This window comes from Pongo abelii, chromosome 10 (assembly GCF_028885655.2).
Source record: "Pongo abelii isolate AG06213 chromosome 10, NHGRI_mPonAbe1-v2.0_pri, whole genome shotgun sequence".
In the NCBI taxonomy this organism is placed as follows: Eukaryota; Metazoa; Chordata; class Mammalia; order Primates; family Hominidae; genus Pongo; species Pongo abelii.
The window spans coordinates 23878276-23903291 of record NC_071995.2 but is presented as its reverse complement, the minus strand read 5'-3'; the positions used below and the strand labels follow the sequence as shown (position 1 = coordinate 23903291).

The window sequence follows — 25016 nt, the reverse complement described above, 5'->3', positions numbered from 1 at the left end:
GTAGAGTAAATACAATTTAATTAAAGCATAGCACATTTTAACAAAAGTTAAAATCTGTTTCACTATGAAAGTTTTAGCAACGACTTTTTGTAGTAACATTAATTAATTAAAACTAGCCTTTATTTTTAAATGCTATGTTGAGTTTATAAATAATGAAATTTTAAAAATAAGAAAATGAAGCTAACAAGATACAGATGAGGCTGTTACCAGGCTCCGTGCATGTGAACAAGTGATGCGATAAACCTCCAGTCAGTGCGTTTAAGAAGCACGGGGTGCGCCGCCACATGGCAGCAACAATGGCATACCTAATCTGTAGCAGATGAAGAAAATTTGGCAAACTCACATTGTACAAGACACAAAGCTTAAAAGGAAAAAAATTTAAAAAAAAAATCTGCATTAACTATTCTTTTTCAAACTATTGCAAACAAAGTGGAACTCAACCTTAAATTTAATCTTCTGCAACAAAGTAAAATTTAAAAAGCCAACTTCCCTTAGTTAGGGTGCCAGAAAAATCAAATTACTGGAAAATGCTTTCCTAACAACAGAAAATATACTTTTTCCTTCTATAAATTTAACTTCTGATTTCTAAAATTTCCCTTTATTTAAACGAATATCCACATCAGCATTAATAATTAACTAGCTCATATAGCATGATCATCTTCTCAGTTCTTTAAGACATGAATTTTTAATTGAGGTTTCAAGGATGAAAAGACAATTAGAATATTCCCTAAAATTTTATGTGTATGTGCACTTTCTTAGGAAGAGATTCTCAATTTTTCAGATTCTCAAGGGACTCCTGACCTTTAAAAAGTAAAGAACTACTACTTTAAGGGCTAGGAGTGTTATTTTATTTATCTTTATGTAATTATCACAATGACAAGCACATAATGGGTAAAGTATATGATTAATGGATAAAACTACAATTTGAATTTTCCAAACCTACATTTTGTCTTTTATTACTTTATTTCTTGCATATCTTTATCAGAATAATCAAATCCCCATACTACTGGTTAAACTGCTCAAATCTTAGTATACTAAAAATAGTCTGCCAATTTTTAAAGTACTTTAAAACTAAAAAATAATAATGTATTACCCAAGGCTATATAATTATCACATGACATGTTTGTCTGAATTCCTTTATTTTGTTGTTAGGAGAAAGGAATAAAAATGAAAAGCAAAATAGTCAATATGAGAACCTGAAAAATCTTTCCAACTCACCCTACTTGCTCTGCATTGTTAGGCAGGTTCAAAGAGAACAATACGAAAAGTAACTATAATCCTACTAATGTTAGCAAAATGTTTTCTATTTTATACAGAAAAAGACAGGGAGTATTCTAGTCTGAAACACCTTCCCTTCAATCCTCACGCTGGTGTCCTGTAGTACTCTGTACCCCTTCACCAGAGCACTCATCATTCTAAATGTAAGTATCTATTCAGTGATTGGACTCCTCCACTACAAGACACACAGCCTCCTGGAGGGACAGTAGGGTCCCTTTCCCTTTTCATCCTGCAATCCACAGAGCAATCCCTAGGACACGGGAAATATTTAAATGCTAGTAGAAAAAATGAAGTTTGCAGAAAATGCTGACACACAATAACACATTTGCTGGGGGAGGGGAAAAGACAAAAAAGCATGAAAAACTAAAGAAAAAAGTGTGGTGTTTCTGACATTTTTATTCAAGTACAAGACCGAACACAGTGGGCCAGAATGCATAAATGAAAAAACAAACAAACAAACTAGTACCTATATTAGGTCACTCTTTCTTCATAACTTCAGGTTTTTACAGTTCATTTAAGTTTTTTATTATCTGACTTACAGATATTTTATTTTCTGCTAACTAGTGGTTGAGAATACAAATTAAAACAGAGTTAAAGATTAAACTACATTTAAAAACACCACCCTAGAAAACATAGTTTACCAAACACAAAAATCAATTTGTATTTATTTAAATTTTTAAAAAGTACCAATGAAAAAACTCTTCTTAGTCATTAAAACATGAGTAACATGACAACTACAAAGCTTTCTCAGGAGTAATAATAGAGCGGATAAGATTTAGAGCCAAACAAGTGACTATGGGGACTCACCCATTTTCTATTTGTATTGTATAGAACTCTTAAAACAAAGCAAAATAAAACAAAACCTGATTTACTCTTTAATTCCCAGAAAAAGCCTTCCTTTTCTTCCACTCATTTGTATTTCCTTAAACAGCTGTAAATCAGCTTCTTGTATTTTGCTGACAGAGAAAATAAACAGTGATTGCCATTACTGAAATTTAAAGTTAAATATTAGGTATTTACATGAGCTTTTATGAAGAAATGGGGGACAGGAGGAGCAATGAAAGTCACCGAAAGTCATGAGATCAATAAACATTCTGAGAGAGCATCAAGACATGAGATAGAAATCTCAACAGCTTTAGTGATTTCTTGACGTCAGTAGTTAAATGATTAGTTGAAATTAAAATATTAGATTTGAAGTTAGTCATAGGCAATATTACAATTTGTTCTACTTAATATAAAGTCTATTAAATTAATGATTGATTTAAAAGATGACTGATAATTCCTATAGTTCTGGAGCAAGAACCACTGCTTTTGGTTTCCTTATTATATATCAAATTCTATCACCGTATCATTAAGTATTCTTTTCTTACCTTTTCAGGATGTCATTTCACTGAAGGCAAGGAATGGGCCGCTGCTTACCAATCACCTAATTCCTGGCACTAACTTTTCAAAAATCTTGACAGCTACCATCAACTTCAGAAAGGAAGCTCACTCTTCTCCCATGTCCTGAGTCCTGTCAACTGACATGGTGAGAGCAGGTAGAGGCAAAATTTCTTCCCGTGATGCCTATCAGTTCCAATAACATTCGCATGTAAAAATGCCTACAAACTGCAGGGTGCTCCTAGTATGTGTGCCTTGTGTATAAATATGTTATGTATACATATACCCATATATATATATATACACACATTTGTAATTCTAAATTAATCTCTCAAGTTATAGTTAAGATAGAAACTGAAAGTTGCACTTAAAGACAAACTGAATTGTCACATCATATCTATTTGTTAATTAAGTCCTATAACTACCTGCTAGTAGTTATAGGACTTAACTACCTACCATCTAGCCTATAGTAACCATTTTTCATTTTTTCAGAATCAGGTACATTTTGTAAAACAAATGCTATAAACATAATACAGGGTTGGTGAACCATGTACCTTCAGCCCAAATCTAATCCACCACCTATTTTTGGAAATAAAGTTTTATTGGAACACAGCTCACTCATTTAGGTATGTATTGTCTATGGCTGTGTTCACGCCTCAACACACAGCTGAAAATTTGCAATGGAGACTATCCAGCCCACAATGCCTAAAAGTTGTACTACATAGCTCCTTACAGAAAATGTTTGCCAACCCCTATGTTAGTATAATAGCTACAACTAAGAGCTGCTAAGTCCTTGGTCCAGTGCTATATATTTTATATGCATGATCTAAAATCTTGTTAGCATCCATCTGAAGTAGATATTGTCTCTAAGTTACAAATAAAGCAAATTAAAGTTCTAGACTATCAATAGTACAAAAACTGCCTCAGAATCTGTTAAACACAAAATTTCTAAGCCTATCTATAAAAATTACTGTGTAATTGGTCATGGGTGGGGCCAAGAAATCCAAGTTTTTTCCCAAGTACCATAGGTGATTCTGATGTAAACTGTCAAGAACAGTCTGTGTTTACATAAAGACACAAAGAGAAAAAATGATATGTCTAATACTACTTATTTCTGTAAGTAATTGGGTAGGGATCTAAACTCAAATGTGCTTAGTTCCAAAATCTATACTCTTTCTGACTTCTCTTGGTAGTAACTAAGATATAAATATATCTGCTTTTAAGAGTTAAAGATTTTCTAGTACAAAATCTAAGTTACTAGGGTTTAAACATATATGTAGAGACATCAAGATAATCCAGTATAAATTTAAGAAGTTTGCCTAAAATTTGTACTTCTGAGAAATTAAGGGTCTGAAACATACTGCAGACAAATACTGAGCTTGATGATTTCAAGGCCAGTCCCCTGGCTTTCATCTTACTATGTTTTATCTATTGGTATCTCAAAGTTGGGTACACAATAATGAAACCCGGAGCTCAAGTCATATGAATGACTTAAGAAGTAATAACAAATCAAACATGTTTGTGAATATGCAGCTTAATCATTTATTCCATATGGAAATTATCTTAATCTCAAAAGACTCAACATGGCATTTATATGCTATAATAAGGCAACTAAAGAAGGTAAATAACTGCAGTCTGTATCTTTAATTAACCTTTTCAAAATTGCTGCCGTGTTAATGCTATGCTACAATCTCAAATATATAAAATTTCTTCCTGTGATGCCTATCAGTTCCAATAACATTCACATGTAAAAATGCCTACAAATTGCAGGGTGCTCATAGTATGTGTGCCTTGTGTATAAATATGTTACTTATACATATACCCATATACATACACATTTTAATTCTAAATTAATCTAAATTAATCTCTCAAGTTATAGTTAAGATAGAAACTAAAAGTTCCACTTCTAGTGAACTGAATCATCATGTCATATCTGTTAATTAAGTCCTATATCTATCTACTAGTTAGATGCTTGCATTTAATATGCAAACATATCTGCTAGTTATATTATATGCATATTATATTATTTGCATATTAAATGCAAGCATTTAACTAGTTTGCATATTAAATTTACTCAATATTGACTATTTTTGACTATTAAATTTATTAAATAATATAATTCATACTTTTAAGTATAAGGCATGGCATCTTCTACTTATAGTAAACACTCAAATATGTCATACAGTTAAAGTACCTTAAAACCATTAGCTCCTAATTTGAAACATAACACTAAAGACTAGGTTAAGTAAGCTTCTTGTCATACTTTAGTTTTAGATTTTTATTTGAACATTCTACGCATATTTCTTAATGCTTATGTTTGAACTAATCACATAGAAATTACTTTTTTAAACGGATACCATGGGATCAAAACCAGCCTTCCTAATGAACATTATAAAACCACTGGTAAGGAGAGAGAAAAAAAAAAAACAACAAAACATCTGTAACTAAGACACATACATAACCACAAAGACAAAGAAAAAACAAATGATACAAACTAGACTTCAATAAAAAAGGCAAATTCTAAAAAATGTATCAAAATAGTTCATCTGTATAGCTGTAAAATTTTTCTGTGAAAGGAAAATTAGACACAAAAGTATGATTCAAGTAACTTGGCACAAAAACAAATGACAACCTTGCATTCTTAAAGCCAAACTGAATAAAGATTTTATGTGAAAACATGGGAACTTTTCACATAACTGATCAATAGTTTAGAGATAAGTGACCATTTAAATAAAAAAGTGAAAATGTATTTTTTAATACCCAAGACAAAGTAATCTGATTTTTTTGGTCCCTTATTTTTTGGTTTTATAAACAAGTTTTGTTCTGTGAAATGAATATGCAAAAGAAACTTACAAAAATAAAAATATGAAAGTTTAAAATTATATCCTAAAGGAAATAACAGATTCTCTTTGATCAACTTGCAGTTAAAAATAAAGCTGAGTGTCCACTTCAAATGTAAGATGAAGTCCCTCACTTGAAATTCCATTATATAAAATGTGTTATTAGGTCCTGCACTGAATTTACAAGCTCATACACTGCTTTAATGCGTAACTAATGCTCTAGTCTCACAAATGGCATTGAGATTTGGTTACCAGTATATAATGTAGTGCATATGTACTATGATAATTATATATAACAGACAATAAGACATTAAAGGACACTGTCAAGTACTTAATGTTTTAGGGTACGTTCGAAATTTTAAAAACGATTCCACACAAGCATTTCAAGATGATTCAAAACAAAAATGTTAGCTCAGTATGTTTTTGAAAAATAGAATCTCTAATCGACATTGAAATATCAAACATAAAAAATTCTCAAATACATTTTTGGCAATGTGTGCTTAAGCCTACCACTCTTGACAGTGTACCTTTGGTTTTCTTAAAGTGAAAATCAGCTATATCTATCAACCTTTGTATTTGAATAGTCCCGCCTTACACTCTAAGAAGGGTCATAAACAGTAATTTAATATAATTATGACCATGCTAATGTGAATTCTTAGGCTTTAGTATATTTACAACAGCACAATTTTGATTCAAAATCGGCTCTTCCAACTGTAATAACTATCTTCAAAAACTGGTTTCCAGGCCAGGTACAGTGGCTCATGCCAGTAATCTCAGCACTTTAGGAGGCCAAGGCAGGAGGATCACTTGAGGCCACAAATTCAAAACCAGCCTGGGCAACAGAGCAAGATTCCATCTCCACAAAAACAAATTTTGAAATTAGTCAGGCATGGTGGCATGTACCTGTAGTCCCAGCTACTCAGGGGACTGGGGCAGGAGCACTGCTTGAGCCCAGGAGTTGAAGGCTGCAGTGAGCCACGATTATACCATTGCATTCCAGGCCTGGGTGACATACTGAGATCCAGTCACTTAAAAAAAAAAAAAAAAAAAAGGGAAGGCCGGGCTGGGTGGCTCACGCCTGTAATCCCAGCACTTTGGGAGGCTGAGGTGGGCGGATCACCTGAGGTCAGGAGTTCGAGACCAGCCTGGCCAACATGGTGAAACTCTATCTCTTCTTAAAAAAATAAAATAAAATAAAATACAAAAATTAGCAGAGCATGGTGATGTGCACCTGTAATCCCAACTATTCAGGAGGCTGAGGCAGGAGAATCACTTGAACTTGGGAGGCGGAAGTTGCAGTGAGCCGAGATTATGCCATTGCACTCCAGCCTGGTTGACAAGAGTGAAACTCCGTCTCAAAAAAGAAAAAAAAAGGGGGGGGCGGGGAACTAGTTTCCTATAAAATGAAAACACAGTTTCAAAAACATTTTTTAAGTTAGTAAGACTCCTTCAACCAAAATTTTATTTTTAAATTTCAATTTAGCATTGAAGGGCATCTATCATTTAGCAACCAAACCTCAAACCACTTTACCCAGTAATATAATACAACCGAGTGGTTCTTAAATATGAAAACAGAAATTGAATACAGTGTACAAATATGAACACAAAAACATTTCACCAAAAAGTATCAGTCTACCTCAAAAAATGTTGAAATTATTTACCAAGGTTTCTTGATTACTTTAGTAGATATAAATTTGAGCAACTACAAATAATATCTCCTCCATCTGTAGCTCTCTCCTTAGTATCAAAATATCTAACAAATCAGCATAATAACTAGATAATGAGAAACCTGGAGACATATTCGTTTTTAATACTGTTGTTCTTCCCAACACTGTGAGAAAATTTTTCTATTTATAAAGCAGTTTAATGTCAATTTGTTGATTTTCCACATCCCCCGTTACAAGCAGGTACATGTTCAACTCATGAATAACCAATTAAGTTTTGCAATTATATTTATAAACAAATCATTTCATCATTTTATACTTAAAAATCCCATAGAAATCACAAACTGTTTCTAACCAATTCTAAAAAACATATTTTATACAAATATAAAAAGAATATATATCCTAAATTTCACAGTTACCATAACTTGATAAACTAAAAGAAAATCTTTAAAGGTTTCATGCACGATCTTACTCCTTGCACTTGAATTTATTTTGTTGATATAGAGATAAAATGACCATTAAGAACATAAAAGAAACCAATTTTACTTACTGCTAAGGTCAAATACCTACCTTGTTTCTCATTGTAGATTATATTCTTACACAATAGGTCATTATGGCAAAGCACAACAGGTGAGCCCAAGTTGGAAAGAATCTCCTTCATCCAAGTCATCTCTTCCTGGAGAATCTGAGAGCTTGGGATATCACTTAGGAACCTTTTAGTTTTAAAAGAAGAGTTATATCTTGTGTGACTTTTTTTTTCAAGTTTGATTAAGGATTAAAATCTATTTTGAATAAATCCCTTCAATTTAATCGCACATACTTCTGAATTCAAACAACAGACCAATTATTCTATTTCAAAAGTTAGAATAAAGAAAACCTATACAGTAAGTTTAGACATGAATAAAAGAAACTGAGCAGCAATTAAAATGTAGGACAAAAGTTAAAAAACTCACTAAAAACTTGGGTTTCTAAGTAATATATATAGGTAATAGCTAACAATTACTAAGTATTATTCTAAGTAATTTACATTTATGTCAATTTTATAGATGACAAAACTAAGACACAAAGCATTTAATAAACAGAGGTTTAAGTGTATTATTTAAAGTTACAAAAACTATTTTAAAAATTAAAAATACGTATTTCAAGGTTGAAAGGGTGAATGCAATATAAATCTAAATTCTCAGAAAAGTCAAAAGATTACTGTCTACAGTTGACAAAAAATAAAGTTATCCTTATATAATCCAGTTATGTTAAAAACAGAACTATTATAGAAATTGCCACAGAGTAGTGAGACTGTGAATGGTGGGAGGCAGCATGGTAAGCTGGACTAGAAATCGCGGCTTTTTGTCCTATCCTCATCTATACTGATTATTATCTATACCTGTATTAATTTGATTAAAAAATCAAAGGAAACAAAATTGGGCTACTACCACTAATTCCTCAATAGCACCAATCAGGCTTACAGAACGGCCATACTCCTTCCCTCCTTCTCTTAATACTTTAAGTCATGACCTCTTGATTCTTTCTCCAAAGTCTCTCAAATTACTCCTTGCTTCTCCATTAACAGTATAATAAAGATTCTTTTCACATTACTTAATTTGCCTGTTCAGGTGGTTTCTACCTATATTTTCCCCACTACTGTGTTCTTCTCTACATACAACTTCCACAAGTAATCCTCATAATGCTCTTTTCAAAATGGTATGACTGGTCAAAAACGCGGTTTTTTTTGGTGTTTTTTTTTTAAAGGTAGTGTCGAATGAAAATTGTGGGATTCAAAGGATTATAAAACTTATAATCATGAACAAACAAAATGGAATAAAAGAAATACAAAATGTATTTAACATTTTAATTGCGTTTTATGTTCTAGTTGTATTATTTTCTATTGGGGCAAGGGTTTTCTTCCTATTATTTACCATAGTACAAACCTCCAGCTTTTCCAAAGAATCATTAACCTCAAGGATTTAAAGTATACTTTGGAGAGCCTAGGGAAAAAATATAACTCAAATAACCTTCTTTGAATAGCAATAGTAATTTTTAAAACAGCAGCTACCTCAAAACTTAAGTGATGACCAAGGCACTGTTTTAAAGAACTTTACATATACTATCTCAATCCTCACAAAAGCTCTATATGGTTAATATACTACTATTGTAATTTCCATTTTATAGATAAGAAAACAGTTAGGTTAAGTTCCCTAGTTGAGTAAGTTACACAACAGAAATGTTAACTAGCAGGACTAAGATTTAATCTCAGTTTGGCTCCAGGCTCTTGTGCTCTTATTCTATATAATACTAGACTTGCCTCTCAACTCTGCAGTATCTTAAAAAGTCAAGAAAAATCTTGCTTCACCATTACCACCTACCTCTTTATTTTTAAGTGGTGTTCCCCTACTTCTACCTCTGCCCCTTGCTGTTGTAGGGCATATTTTTTGGGAGGGGACACTGAGGGGGATGGAGAGGCAGTTATTTCTGTAGTGCTATCTGACAGCCAAAGAATCAATGCTAATTTTACTTCAATGCAAAGAAAGAAAACCAGATTTTATACAATGAAACTTTACAATTACCTTTGAAACCCTATCATAGAGCAAAGCAATGTAAAACATAATTTCAAATGTAAAAATAATTTTACCTTTTATTAATGTCTTCATCTGCAAATCCTGTGGGAATGAGAGAGAAATACTTTCCCATCTTTAGCCAAAGATTAGATTTGGGGATCCAGCCATTGTGTGCATGAATAGCATGGATTTTAGCAAGTTGACGAGCTATCAGCCTGTTTAAAACAAAACCGCATAAAAAGAAAAACTTAAGTATCATAAAGGTCATGTCACCTGACAAAGATTCTTGATGAAACTTTAGTCAGTCTCCTGAATCTTCTTGTAGACCTACCTGTGCTCTCTCTTGTAAAAACCAGTTTTAGCAAGAACCCTACTGAGTCAGTTTAGCAAGAGTATCCCCACCCTTGATATCTGATCAGGTTCCTTATCCTTCACCATTCCCCAAATTAATTACTCTGATTACTCTGGCCATCTTTAGCAAGAACCATTAGGTTGTTTTACCCAGAAACCCCTTACTCTGATGTTACTCTTAATTTTCCATCCGCCAACCCCGAGCCTGCTCCTTGGGTATACATTCCCACTTGCCCATGCTGTATTTGGAGTTGGGCCCAGTCTCTCTTCTCCAATTCCAAAATCCCACTGCTGTGGTCCCTATACCTATATCTCAATGATTCTGAAGAAAGTCAGCCTTATCATGCTTTAACAAGTATCACTGAATAATTTTTTCTTTAACAGTTATGGTGCTGTAACTCAGAATCAGATTCATCACTGGACCCAGGACCCTATGTTTGCACCTTTGAATTCACTTCTGACTGATTAATGGGGATCCACTGGTGGGTCAGATTCCTGAACCACTGAACATCCATTGAAGCTGGCAAGAATTCTGACACTTAAGATTTTGAGTGTACTCTCTCAAACTAGATTGGAGTCCCAGGCTTCTTTTGAAAGGTACCTGCTAGGCTGGAGGTCCTTCTTTCTGTCTCTCTTTGAGGCCCCTCTGTTCTCTCCATTAGATCCTGCTTCTACCATGTGAACTTCTCTGTCCCTTGAGATCCCTCTTTTTGAACCTTGACTCTACCAGCTCTGCCTACCTAGTTCTTGTTAGCATGATTTTCCTAAGGAACTTCAAAACAAATTACACAGGCTTAGGTACTAACGAAATTCTGATTTAACTGGCCTGGTGTGCAGCCAGGACACTGAGATATTTAAAACCTTCCCAAGTGATTTTAATATGCAAAAACATTTGAAAACCACTTAAGTAAGGCCCACAGAGAATCTAGTATTGTATCAATCATTAAATAACACATTTTTATTATTACATTTCTATACTATTGTGAATATTGTTTTTATCTCATTCCTAGTAACTAAAGAGTCCTTATTTTCCTTTGGAGAAACTTCTATCCCTCTTACTTTTAGTTCACGTCATTACTACAGAGCTGATCTCAATCCTAACTGCATCCCATGTGCATCATTCACTTCAGTAGTAAGTGAACATATGACCCTGACTTGCTCAGAGCATTCTATCATTCAGACCACAGTGACTGGTTCAGCATATATTACCGAAGCTAAGCCAGAGACTTAATCCTAATTTTGCTGAAGCTATCAACTTTGTTTGAAGCTATTAGAAAATTAGGAAAATTTTCCCCCTGGGGTGGTTAAACCGGTTAGAGAAAACTACTGATTATTATTATGGATAGTCCTAAGGAAAGTTTGTGAGAAAAAAAAAAAAGGTAAAAGAATAAATAGAATAAAGTGATATTCCTAATGACATTGTTACAGTCCCTGGATTTACCCCATGTTTGAACTCAGTATTCTCAATTACAAGTACCAATAAATTCTTTCTCCTTTATGTCACTGTAAATTGTCAAATTATCATCCTCAAGCAACAGTATTAGCCTCATCTTTAATCTAATACATTAAAATATTAAAATCCATAACCTTTTTATATATGTGTACTTTGGTTCATACCTCTCAAACGAGTAAATAAACATTTATTTTTATAAACTAAATCATTTTGAATGACCCTCCCTAAGACCATACACTCATGTCCACAAGAATACAGAAAACAAATCTATTTTTATGTCAGTCTCATATATACACAGAAAGCTAAGCCCAAATGAACTGTGGTACTTAAGCACCAGGCAATTTGATGAAAAGGCCAGGTGGTGATAAAATCAAAACAAAGGAAAGTGCAAATGCATGCATGTACACGCATGCACACATAGACACACACACTGTAAGCCAGTTAAAACTGGTTTTAAAACTTCAGAGAAGAGGAGGAAACAAAAAGCTTGAAGAAAGATACAATCTGTGTTACATGAAACACAAGGGGCGATCTATGTCAACAGAATATTATATCTTAGAAATATTTACTGAAATGAAACAGACAATTTAGGAGGGGGTCACAGGTATTTAACTCTAACAGATTTTATTTGCTGTGGTTTTTTAAAATAAGTGAATAATAATATCATTTCTAATAGTTTTACTCCAGGGTTTATAAGAGACCCTGATTTGGGGTCTCTTACAAAACATAATTTTCCCCTTTGCAAAGGGGACACACGTGCTGGAACTGTCAGAACTCCATGACTTCTCGTCTGCTCCATGCTGGATTCAGAACAGGTGTGAAAGAGAGGCAACTGTCTGGGAGAGCAGAAGGCCCATGTCACTGGAGGGCTTGGCACAGTAGTTCTGCTTTCAGTAAATAAGCAAAACTCAGGGAGGTAGTCATCCAAGTGCTGCAGTTATTTGGAAATATTTTCCAAACAGTCTCTTTAGAACTAAGCCGTTTCTGCTCTTCTGATCTGAAACAATCAGTGTAAGCTTACTGAGATCAGGAGACAAGGAGGCCGTTTCTGCTCTTCTGATCTGAAACAATCAGTGTAAGCTTACTGAGATCAGGAGACAAGGAGGCCCTGCACATCACACGGATAAAGTCAGACAACTATAATACTTTTGCTGCCTCAAGTTGTTTTTTAAATAAAGTATTTTGAAGTTCACGAGAATCATGCTGCAATATGGTCATTCCAGAGCAAATATATATTTCAAGATGAATCTAAAGCAGTTTTTAAATTACTTGAATTTTCTGTGTATTAAAAAAATGTAATCTTAGAAGCTGTCCAGTTACTCAGCTTCTAGTAACTGAAATGACAATTCTACTGTAAATACTTAAAAAATGAATAAAACAGTATGGCCACAACTCCCGGGGCATTTACAGGTTAATGAAATTTGTTGAACATCAATAGCTGCTAGAAGAGAAAATATTAACTAATTTTGAAAGTCTTGCCTTTTCTAGCAAGAAGGTAGCTAATGAGCTAAGCTAGGATTTGAACTGATAATGTGATGCAAAGGCCAAGTTGTATCACTATAGAACTACCCCTATAACGCTGCACAAAATTAGTTGGGTTTTCATTGTGACTTTGCCACTGTATTTGCATTGTGAACTTAAACAAATAATTCATCTGGTTTTTGGGTTCCTTACAAGGAAAGCAAAATATTTGGCCTGTTATATAGTTTTGAAGTTATCTTTCAGATCTAATGTCATATGTCCCCAAACACCAGGAAAAAAAATTAACATCTACAAAAAATTTCATCTATTTAAACTTTAAAATTCAATAATGACAATATGAACTTCACATTCAGATTCATATACAAATATCCTATAGGCTGGGCATGGTGGCTCACGCCTGTAATCCCAGCACTTTGGGAGGCCAAGGCAGGCGGATCACCTGAGGTCAGGAGTTCAAGACCAGCCTGGCCAACATGGCGAAACCCTGTCTCTACTAAAAGTACAAAAAGTAGCCTGGTATGGTGATACGTGCCTGTAATCCCAGCTACTCAGGAGGCTGAGGCAGAAGAATTGCTTGAACCCAGGAGGCGGAGGTTGCAGTGAGCTGGTATCACACCACTGCACTCCAGCCTGGGCAACAAGAGCGAAACTCCGTCTCAAAAAAAAAAAAAAAACAAAAAAAACCCACAAATACCCTATAGACTAACTTCCCATTTCATACTAACTTCCTACAAGTTGGCCGGGCGTGGTGGCTCACGCCTGTAATCCCAACACTTTGGGAGGCCAAGGTGGGTGAATCACCCGAGGTAAGGAGTTCGAGACCAGCCTGGCCAACATGGTGAAACCCCGTCTCTACTAAAAATAGAAAAAAATTAACTGGATGTGGTGGCAGGCACCTGTAATCCCAGCTACTAGAGAGGCTGAGGCAGGAGAATCGCTTGAACCCAAGGCGGAGGTTCAGTGAGCTGAGATCTCACCATTGTACTCCAACCTGGGCAACAAGAGTGAAACTACGTTTCAAAAACAAAAACTTCCTACAAGTTACAATAGAAAGATTAAATGCACACAAGTCATGGAGTGACAGATGTAAAATTTTTCCAACTATAGTGATTTTTATTAAAAATGTATCAAATACAATTATTCCTTTGAACAAATTTCTAAAATTATAGATAAAATGAGAATTACTTTTATATAATTTTAAAACATCTGCCACATAAGATGATATATTGTTGTTATTTAAAATGTTAGTCAGCATCTTCCTATACAATTCAAAATAGAATAGCAATAATAATAATAAAGACTGCTTTATTAATACAATTGATAAATACAACCACTAAGATATCCTTCAAGGGACAAAGACTATGTCTTATTCTTTGATCTGTTCTTGTGGTCAGAACTTAGAGGAGGTACTTAACAGTATTTTCTAAATTAGAGTCAGTTACCTTAGCAACAGACCTAGAATACATTTAGAAATTCACCATAAGACCAGAGAAGTCTTCCACTATTAGGTTTATTGTCAGGTGGATTAAAATCTATTTTGGATTTTTAATAATCTCATGTACTAATAATTGTAACAAAAGTAATGTTTTCTTATACAAAAACCAAATGAGCATCCATTTAAAATACTGCCTATTCTTTGATAACAAAGCCACATCATCTTCTTCTCACATTCCAGAATTCAAGCCAGTATCTACAGGTCTCAGAATTACTGGTCTTTTTTATCTTTTATCTAACAAAATTAACATGTAAAGTGTCTTAGTCCTTTCAGGCTGCTTTAACAAAAATGCCATAAACAAGGTAGCTTATAAATGACATAAATTTCTTTCTCACAGTTCTGTTCCTTACAGATGGCACCTTCTTGCTGCATTTTCACATGGTAGAAGGGGCAAGCAAATTTCTTTGGGCCTCTTTTATAAGGGCATTAATGCCATTCATGAGAGCTCCACCCCCATGACTAATACTGCCAAAGGGACACATCTCTTAATACTATTTCATTGGAATCAGGTCTGAACAAAAGGTTTTTGAGGGGACACAAATATTCAGATCATAGCAGAAAGGAAGGAACTTGATTTACAACACAAATCTTCTCATGGAAATAAGTATACTTCAATTGTAACCATGGCAGCCACCTATATACTTAAAAACTAGGCTTCGTGAAGAGATTTAAAAAATTAACTATGGCCTAATCACAAGTTCCATACTCATCTAAAATTTTTGATAAATAAGGATTAAACAAAGAATGAAATCTGTAAAGAATTAAGAAAATTTACAGTTTTTACTAAAAATCGAATTCAGCAAAGTTGCAGAACAGAAAATCAACACGCAAAAATCAGTTGCACTTTTACACTAACAATGAACAATCTAGAAAGGAAATTAAGAAAACAATTCCATTTACGACAGCATCAAAAAGAAATAAATACTCAGAAATAACCGTAATTGAGGAGGTGAAAGACTTGTAAACTGAAAATAATAAAACACTGCTGAAAAAAAATAAATACACAAATAAACAGAAAGACACCCCATGTTCACGACTGGAAAACAATATTGTTAATATGTCAATACCACCAAAAGTGATCCACAGATTCAGTGCAATCCCTACCAAAATCCCAAAGGCAATTTTTGCAGAAAAAGAAAAAGCTATCCTAAAATTCATGGACTCTCAAGGGACCCGAGTAGCTAAAATAACACTGAAAAAGAAGAGTAAAGTTGGAAGTCTTTCACTTCCTGATTTCAAAACTTATTACACAAAGCTACTGTAATCAAAACATTGTGGTGCTGTCACAAAGAAAAACATATAGATAAATGGAATAGAGCAGAGAACCTACAAACCCACTATTATACAAACAGTATTCAACAAGCGTGCTGAGAACCTTAAATGAGGAAAGGACAACAATGGGAAGAGAAGAACAATGAGGAAAGGACAACAAAATATACTGGGAAAACTAAATATCCACATCCAAAAGAATGAAGCTAGACCCTTTCCTTACACCATATATGAAAACTAACTCAAGATCTAAATGTAAGAACTAAAACTATTAAAACTCTCATGAGAAAACATAGGGGGAAAGCTTCATGACACTGAATACTTGGCAATGATTTCTTGGATATGACACCAAAAGCACAGGCAACAAAAGTAAAAATAAACTCTACCACATCAAAATTAAAAACTACGCACCAAAGGACACAACAGACTGAAAAAGCAATGTGCAGAATGAGATATTTGGAAATCATATATTTAACAAGGAGTTAATATTCAGAACATATAACAAACTCCCACAACTCAACAACAAAAAATAACAACCCCATGAGAAAACAGGCAAAGGACTTGAATAGGTGTTTCTCTAGAAAAAGTAAACAAACGGTCAATAAGCATATGTTCAACATTACTACTCATTAGGCAAATGCAAATCAAAAGCACAATGTGATACCACCTCATATCCATTAGAATGGTTACTACAAAAATAAAATAACTGTTGGTAAGAATGTAAAGAAATTGGTGCCCTTGTGCACTGTTGATGGAATATAAAATGGTGCAGCTATTACAGAAAACAGTATGGTAATGCTAGATGACGAGTTAGTGGGTGCAGCGCACCAGCACGGCACATGTATACATATGTAACTTACCTGCACATTGCGCACATGTACCATAAAACCTAAAGTATAATAATAATAATAATAATAATAATAATAATAAAAAAAGAAAACAGTATGGTGGTTCCTCAAATAATTAAAACCAGAATTACCATTATGATCTAGCAATTCCACTTCTGGGCATTCATCCAAAAGAACTGAAAGCAGGGTATCAAAAACATATTTACATATCCATGTTCACAGCAACATTATTCACAATAGCCAAAAGTGACTATAGCCCAAGTATACATCCATGGATGAATAAACAAAACATAGTATACAAATACAAAGGAATATTATTAAGCCTTGAAAGAAAAAGAAAATTCTGACACATGCTATACAACATAGGTGAACCTTGAAGTGTTCATGCTAAGTGAAATAAGCCAGTCACAAAAAAGACAAACATTACATGATTCCACTAACATGATGTACCTAAGTAGTCAAATTCCTAGGGATAGAAAGTAGATGATGGTTGCCAGGGGCTGGAGGAAGGAAGGAAGATTTGTTGTTTAAAAAGCATAGAATTGGCCAGGTGTGGTGGCTCATGCCTGTAATCCCAGCACTTTGGGAGGCCGAGGTGGGCAGATCACCTGAGGTCTGGAGTTCGAGACCAGCCTGGCCAACATGGCAAAACCCACCTCTACTAAAAAACACAAAAATTGGCAGGGCGAGGTGGTGGGCACCTGTAGTCCCAGCTACTCGAGAGGCTGATGCATGAGAATCGCTTGAACCTGGGAGGCAGAGGTTGCAGTGAGCCGAGATTGCACCACTGCATGCCAGCCTGGGCGACATGGCGAGACTCTATCTCAAAAAAAAAAAAAGGGATAGAATTGTAGTTTTACAAGATAAAAAAAAAAAATTTTAGGAAATTAGTTGCACAACCATGTGAATGGAATAACACTATTGAGCTGTACTTTTTAAAAAATGGTTAAGATGGTGACACTGGAGCCAGAAAGAAATTATTTAGGCAGATAGTGAGGGTAAAGGAGTTCTCGGTAAGGACTCCCTTTTAATAGAAAGCAGCCCCCAAATCACTTCTAACAAAGAGCAGCCTGAAAATTCAAGCTGCAGACATAGATAAGCAAGCTAGAAGCTTGCATGAGTGAATGCTGGCAGCTGTGCCAGTAGAAAAGGGCTACCTGGAAGCCAGGTATGTTCACAACGGAGCCTCCATCTTCCCTTTTCTTTGTCACCATGTGTCCAGTAAAAGAAGCAGGCAACATGGCACTGGCCAAGTAGAGAACCATCTGCATAATAGAAGATTAAAGTGGGGCCACCAGCTTCTACACGCTTTATGCAAAGGCACGCCTGGTCCGACCCATCTTTCGTGCCCTCTGCAAATCAAACACTGCCTCCTCAAGTTAATCTATAAAACCCTGTGCATTTCACCACAGAACTGGCAACCCATTTTCTCTGAGACCCCTCTCTGCACAGAGAGCTCTTCTCTTTCTTTTGCCTATTAAACTTCTGCTCTTAACCTCACTCTGTTGTCTGCATCCTAGTTTTCTGTAGTTGTGGAACAACCAACCTCAGGTATTACCCCAGATAAAAATGGTGCTTCAATGGTAAATTTTATGTAGTATTTACCATAATCAAATTTTTTCAGAACAACTATAAACAAATCAAATTTTTATTAACTAAATAAAATGCTCATTGAAAAAGAAAAGAGTTCTTAAAAACACTTTAATCAAGTATACCTCAATTGTTTTCTATTAGCAAATATTATATACAACAGAAAATGCTACATTTTTATATTTCCTATTTATTTAAAAGATTATTTTTAAATGTTTATTTTTTATATAATATATTTGCTGACACAAAACATAAGCAAATCAAATCCAACAATATATAAAAAGAAATTATACATTGTGACCAAGTGGGATTATCTCAGGTATACAAGGCTGGTTCAATATTTGAAAATTCATTAATGTAATCCATTACATTAACAGACTAAAAAAGAAAAATCACATGAACCTATCGACATGTGCAGAAAAAGCATTTTGCAAAATCTAGCACTCATCATAAAAACTCAGCAAACTAGGAATAAAGAGAGAATATCTTCAATCTGATAAAGAATATCTACAAAAAAACTACAGCTAACATCCTACTTAATGACAAGTAATTTGAAGATTTCCCACTAAGATCAGGAATAAAGAAAGAACATCACTTTTCACCAATCCTTCTTAACATTGTACTGAAAGTCCTAGCTAACGCATTAAGACAAGAAAAAAAATAAGAGGTCAGAAAAAAATAAAACTGTCTTTGTTCGCAGATAACATGATTTTCTATGGAGAAAATCCAAAAGAATGGACCAAAAAAACCTCCCGGAATAAGCAATTATAGCAAGCTTGCAGGATTAAAAAAGTATGAAAGTCAATTGCTTTCCTACATACCAGTAATGAATAAGTGAAAATTGAAAATAAAATGCACTCCTTTTACAGTAGCACCCCCAAAAATAAAATAACTTAGGTATAAATCTAAGAAACTATGTACAAGATCTATATGAGGAAGACTATAAAACTCTGATAAAAGAAACCAAATAACTAAATAAGAGGTATTCCATGTTCACGGATAAAAAGACTCAATACTGCCAAGATGTCAGTTCTTCCCAGTTTGATATACAGATTCAGTGCAATTCCTACCAAAATCCCAGCAAGTTGTTTTGTGATATTGAAAAACTGATTCTAAAGTTTACATGTATACTGTATACCAAATATACACAATTATTATTTGTCAATTAAAAATAAATTCTTAAAAAGTCAATTTTAAAATGTAAAAAATAAAGTTTATAGGGAGAAGCAAAAGGCCCAGAATAGCCAACACAATAATGAAAGAGAAGAACAAGTTGGAGGACTAACGCTACCTGACTTCAAGACTTACTATAAAGCTATAGTAATTAAGGTAGTGTGGTATCTGCAAAAGAGTAGACAAACAGATAAAGAAACAGAATAGAGAACCCAGAAATAGACCCACATAAATACAGTCAACTGATTTTTTAAAAGGAGCAAAGGAAATATAATGGAGAAAAGATAGACTTTTCAATAAATTGTGCTGAACAACTGGACCTTCACATGCAAAAACATGAATCTAGACATAGACCTTACACCCTTCATTAAAATTCTGTCAAAATGGATTACAGACCTAAATGTAAAATCCAAAACTAAAACTCCGTGAGAAGATAACATAGGAGAAAATGTAGATGACCCTGGATTTGGCAATGACTTTTTAAAAACGACACCAAAGGCATGATCCATGAAAGGAAGAACAGATAAGCTGGACTTTATTAAAATTAAAACTTTCTACGCTGCAAAAGACACTGTAAAGAGAATAAAAAGATAAAGCACAGACTGGAAGAAAATATTTGCAAAACCCATATCCAATAATGATTATCCAAAATACACAAATAGCTCTTAAAATTCAGCAATAAGAACACAAACAACCCAATTTAAAAATGGTCCAAATACATTATCAGACATTTCATCAAAGATACACAGATGGGTAAATAAGCATATGAAAAGATATTCCATATCACATATCAGGGAAATGCAAACAAAAACAATAAGATACCACTATACATCTATTCGAATGGCCAAAATCCAAAACACTTACAACACCAAATGCTGGTGAGGATGTGGAGCAACAGCAACTCTCATTCATTGCTAGTGGAAATGTAAAATGGCACAGCCATTCTGGGAAACAGTTCAGCAGTTTATTACAAAACTAAATATATTCTTACCATACAATCCAGCAATCATGCTCATCAGCATTTACCCAAAGGAGTTAAAAATTTGTATGTCTACATTAAAATCTGCACAGGGATTCTTATAGCAGCTTAATTCATAATTGCTAAAACTTGGAAGCAACCAAAATGTCCTTCAGTAGTTGAATGAACAAAATAGATTTGGTGTATATCCAATGAAGCATTATTCAGCACCCTAAAAAGAAATCTGCCAATAAGCCATAAAAAGACATGGAAGAAACAAATGCATATTACTAAGTCAAAGAAGCCAATCTAATGAGGCTACTTAATTAAATGACTCCAAATATATGACATTCTGAAAAAGGCAAAACTGTGGAAGCAGTAAAAAGATCAGTGGTTGCCACTAGTTAAGGGGAAAAGAGGGATGAATAGGCAGAGCACAGAGGATTTTTTTAGAGCAGTGAAACTCCTCTGTATGATACTACTAACAGTGGATACATGCATTATATATTTGCCCAAACCCACAGAATGAACATCACCAAGAGTGTATGCTAATGTAAACTGTGGACTTTGGGTGATAATGGTGTATCAATATAGGTTTAGGTATTATAACAAAAGTACCATTCTGATATTGATAATTGGGGAGGTTGTCTGTGAAGGAAGGAGGGGATCTGGGAAATCTCTGTACCTTCCCCTCGATTTTGCTGTGAATCAAAAATGCACTAAAAAACTAAAATCTTTAAAAGGAAAATCTCTTCATTCAGATAACTTAGCATTATTTAATAACCATTAATTTATGTTTTGTATATATAAGAAGGTAATTAAAAATCATTTAAAAGATATCTGATTTTCACTATCATATATTGGTCCTTCTCCTGCCTTGTCTCAGTAAGCGAGGTTTTACTACAGTAACATCAAGTCAAACCCTGCTTTAAAATTCCATACTCGTTAAAGCCAAATGTTTCAAACCCTCAAGGCTTCAGAGAATTCCTCAAATATTCACTAACACTAATTGTTACTTCTCTTGAAAGCTTTTAAAAAATTAAATGTATTCTAACAATAACAAAAATATTTTGAAACTGAAAAATAATCTTTAATCTTACCATCCCATAGTATTTCATTTTTATATATCCCCTTTGAGTTTTTGCATGAGCAAATTACTGCCTAATTGTAGCCACAGTTAAGCCATTTTTTAAGCTGATTTTTTCCTGTTGGCCCTGCATCAGCCATTTTGCATGTATTAGACAATAGTCAAAAAGTTACATTTCAACAGTAGCATAATTCTCCTTTGTGTTGAGGTACCTTACTTATATCTGAATATAAGAGACTTCTAATTGTTGCTGCCAGAAATACAGCATATAACTTTCTTTTGAGTTACTATATATTGTCCTTTTGATTTCCAAAAGAAAACACTACCAATTTTACATGCACACAACCAACAAGGTGCCAGTTCCACTACAGTACCCTCAATATGCTCTTTGATAAACTTGCAACAATTGATTTGAAACTGCATTTCTTCCATTATGTCTGTCACTGGGTGGTTTGTCATTAAACTTCAGCCAGGTTCTTGACAAGAGGCAAATTTCTAAGAAATATCTGATAAGAAATTTGAAAAAATTTCTAAACACTTTTGAATTTTAAAAAATTTTCTGAAGGTGTCCATAATAACTGTTCAAATAAAACAGAGAATGATAAATTTCCATAAGTGGAATTACCCATCAGGCACTATAGTTCATTGTCCTTACCTATGCCATTCCTCACCTCCTACAGGCTATCTTGTCCTTCAAAGTTCAGTTCAAATGTGATCACAGTGAAACATACTAATTTCCTATGTATGCCCAAAATCAACTACCTGTACTTTCTCTGAAAGCCTTTTCTGTTCTTCTTTGTACAATATTTAGGTCATTTTTCCCCTAAGGTTACTGTGTCAAAAACTGTAAATTACTAAGACAGCGAGGACAGTTTAGATTCTTCTTCCTCCCCCAGACTAGCCCAAACATAAACATAAGCCTTTTACATTCAAATGAGATACCTTCGTCATAATCATAATATAAGCATACAGCTATGGTTGAATGAGCCAATTCAAGAAAGTACTGTGGACTTTGATCTAAAGCGCTAATCAACATTTACTGATCAATCAGTCCAGATCACTGCATGCATATTATTAGGCTGACCTAACAATCAATAGTGTCTTAAAAGTTTATGATTATATTCAAACATTAAAGCTCATAAGGATTAATCAAAATGTGACAACTAACCCCAAATTGTCAATAAGTCCCTAATAAATTAACAAATCAAAGATTCTTTTTAACCACAGAATACAAAATTCATTTAAAAGGGGCTAAATAAGCACATCATCCCAAATTTACATCTTTAACCTCTTCTTGGGGCTCCAGACCATCGTCTACTGGTTTGCTTACTTGGTATTTTAGAAGTATTTCACTGTACATATTTGAAAACAATAAAACCACACTCCTATTTAAAATCATGTGTAATTCAGATGTTTTGTTAATCAAAACTTGCCTTTCCCTCCCTTAGCTTTTCTTTTCTATTTTCTGTTTTATAGCGACTAAGACCTGCTTAACAATAAGAAATGCCATAGGAATTAGAATACAATCTGAAATAAATTTAACAGCAAAACAAATTAAATAGCAAATGTTACTATTCATAATGCCAACTAAAAATATCTTATCATACAGGGTTCTTCAGTGTCATCTTCTTTTGCTTACTTTCTCAGCCTCCACTCTGCTTCTCCTCTGCAAAATTGTGGGGCAATTCAATGTATCACTTATTACAAGCCAGCTGTCAAAGAATTCAGAGTATTGATGTTTGGTTTCTAACACAGTATATTCTTTTTATGAAATGTGTATATGCCTACAGTATCACTTATACATATTCTGAGTAAATCTAGGAAGGGGGGGCGATGAAACGAAGTTGGTTAATGGGTATGAAAGTACAGTTAAATCAAAGGAATAAGTTCTAGCATTCAATAATATAGCAAGGAAATTATAGTTAACAATAATTTATTGTATATTTCAAAATAGAAAAGAAGAACTGTAATGTCCCAACACAAAGAAAAACGTTTAAGATGATAGATACATCAATTACTCTAACTTGATCATTATACAGTGTATACATGTATCAAAACATCACATGTACCACAAAAATATGTACAACTATGATATATCAATAAAAAATATATTTTAAAAAGATCTAAGTAGAGAAAAAATAAACAAAGGCTTTGGCATTTTGGAAAGAAATAATAAGTAGATCTAACCAAAAAGTATAGAAAAGGATATTTTTACTGAAAACATGTTTATAACATTGTATCAAATAACAAAGTCAGCCTTGATAAACCTTCACTGTTCTTGATCAAAAACTATAATTATTTTACTTTTTCTATTTGAGGTTACTGAAATAGATCAATCATGTTTTACTCTCTGCTTTAGTTAGAAGGAAACTCATGTGGCCCTTCCCTAGGAACTTCATGAAATATGTTTTTGCATATATACAAAACCAGCTTTGGGGGGATCCAATTTATGCATCTATTAATTTTTAATGCTGTTATATAGGTATTTGTCAACCATTGTGAACAAGATTGAGGATTTATAAATATATGCAAGCCTAAAGACCATGAAACAATTGACACACAGTAAACACAAATGTATTAATCAGAATCTTTTAATACATCTAAAGACCAGACTCATGTAAAAGAAGAAAATATATGTGATGGCTAAAAACTAGGGTTTGAACAGACTTCTACGACAAAATATTTTAATATATTATTTGATATAGGTTTACAATAGGTAAGTGATACATACTGGTGCATTCCATTTTTGTCAGTGTATTAACTTAGCAGTTCTTAACCTACGATCCAGGGAGCCCTTGGCCATCGAAATCCTTTCAGGGGCTTTGTAAAGTTGAAACTATTTTCATAAGACGTTATTTACCTTTCTCACTCTCACTCTCTCACAAGTGTACAGTATACTTTTCAAGAGGTTACATGATATGTGATAATTTCATCACAATGATAGCTAACAGGACATGTACTTGATATTCTTGTATTCTAAAAAATTTGTTTTAATATCTAATATGGTAAATATTGATAAACGTTAATCAAATATTAAAACAAAGCTCTTTGGGCTCTCAGCCTCAAAGAGCTATAAAGAGGTCTTGAGACCAAAATGGTTGCGAACTGCTGGTCTAACCTATGAATGCTGTTTTCAAATCCAGACCATTTTCTAGAGTTTTCAAGAGCAGAAAGAGAATTTTTAAAGTTGGCAATTTTGGAAAAATGACCAAGCATATATGACATTATTCCTTATAGAAAACATAATATATTAAATTAAATAATGAACAACTTAAAGAACAAAGAATTGTTAACCAAATTAATAAAATTGTAATAGGCAAGATCTCTGAAAACATGAACAATTAAGTAATAAGCAATTGGCAGTAAGAAATGTGTAACACTTCAACTCAAATACTAACTAGAAAAAACTAAGCAGAAGCCTTGACTCTCTGCAGCCGGTTAATCCAAAAGCTCTTGTAGTTTTTCCTTTGCAAAGAGTCAACGATGATAAACTGCAAATATAAAGAAATTTACTTCTTTCTTTTTAGGGAAAACAAGAACAAAAACAAAAACCCTAGCTAAAGAAAGTTTCTAAGTTCACCAAATAGTTGCTCAAA

At 33.8% G+C, this 25016-nt stretch overlaps 1 protein-coding gene across 1 annotated transcript in view; it reads right to left on the bottom strand.

The window, feature by feature from the left end:
• The window catches only part of ETNK1 (ethanolamine kinase 1), a 76209-nt gene that overhangs the window by 21760 nt on the left and 29433 nt on the right, over nt 1-25016 (bottom strand). Inside the window, exons 5-6 of the mRNA XM_002823024.5 lie at nt 9789-9929; nt 7733-7875 (exon numbers count right to left, since the gene is read on the bottom strand). Of these exons, the coding sequence (XP_002823070.1) occupies nt 7733-7875; nt 9789-9929 (284 nt within the window). The remainder of the gene's footprint in view (nt 1-7732; nt 7876-9788; nt 9930-25016) is intronic.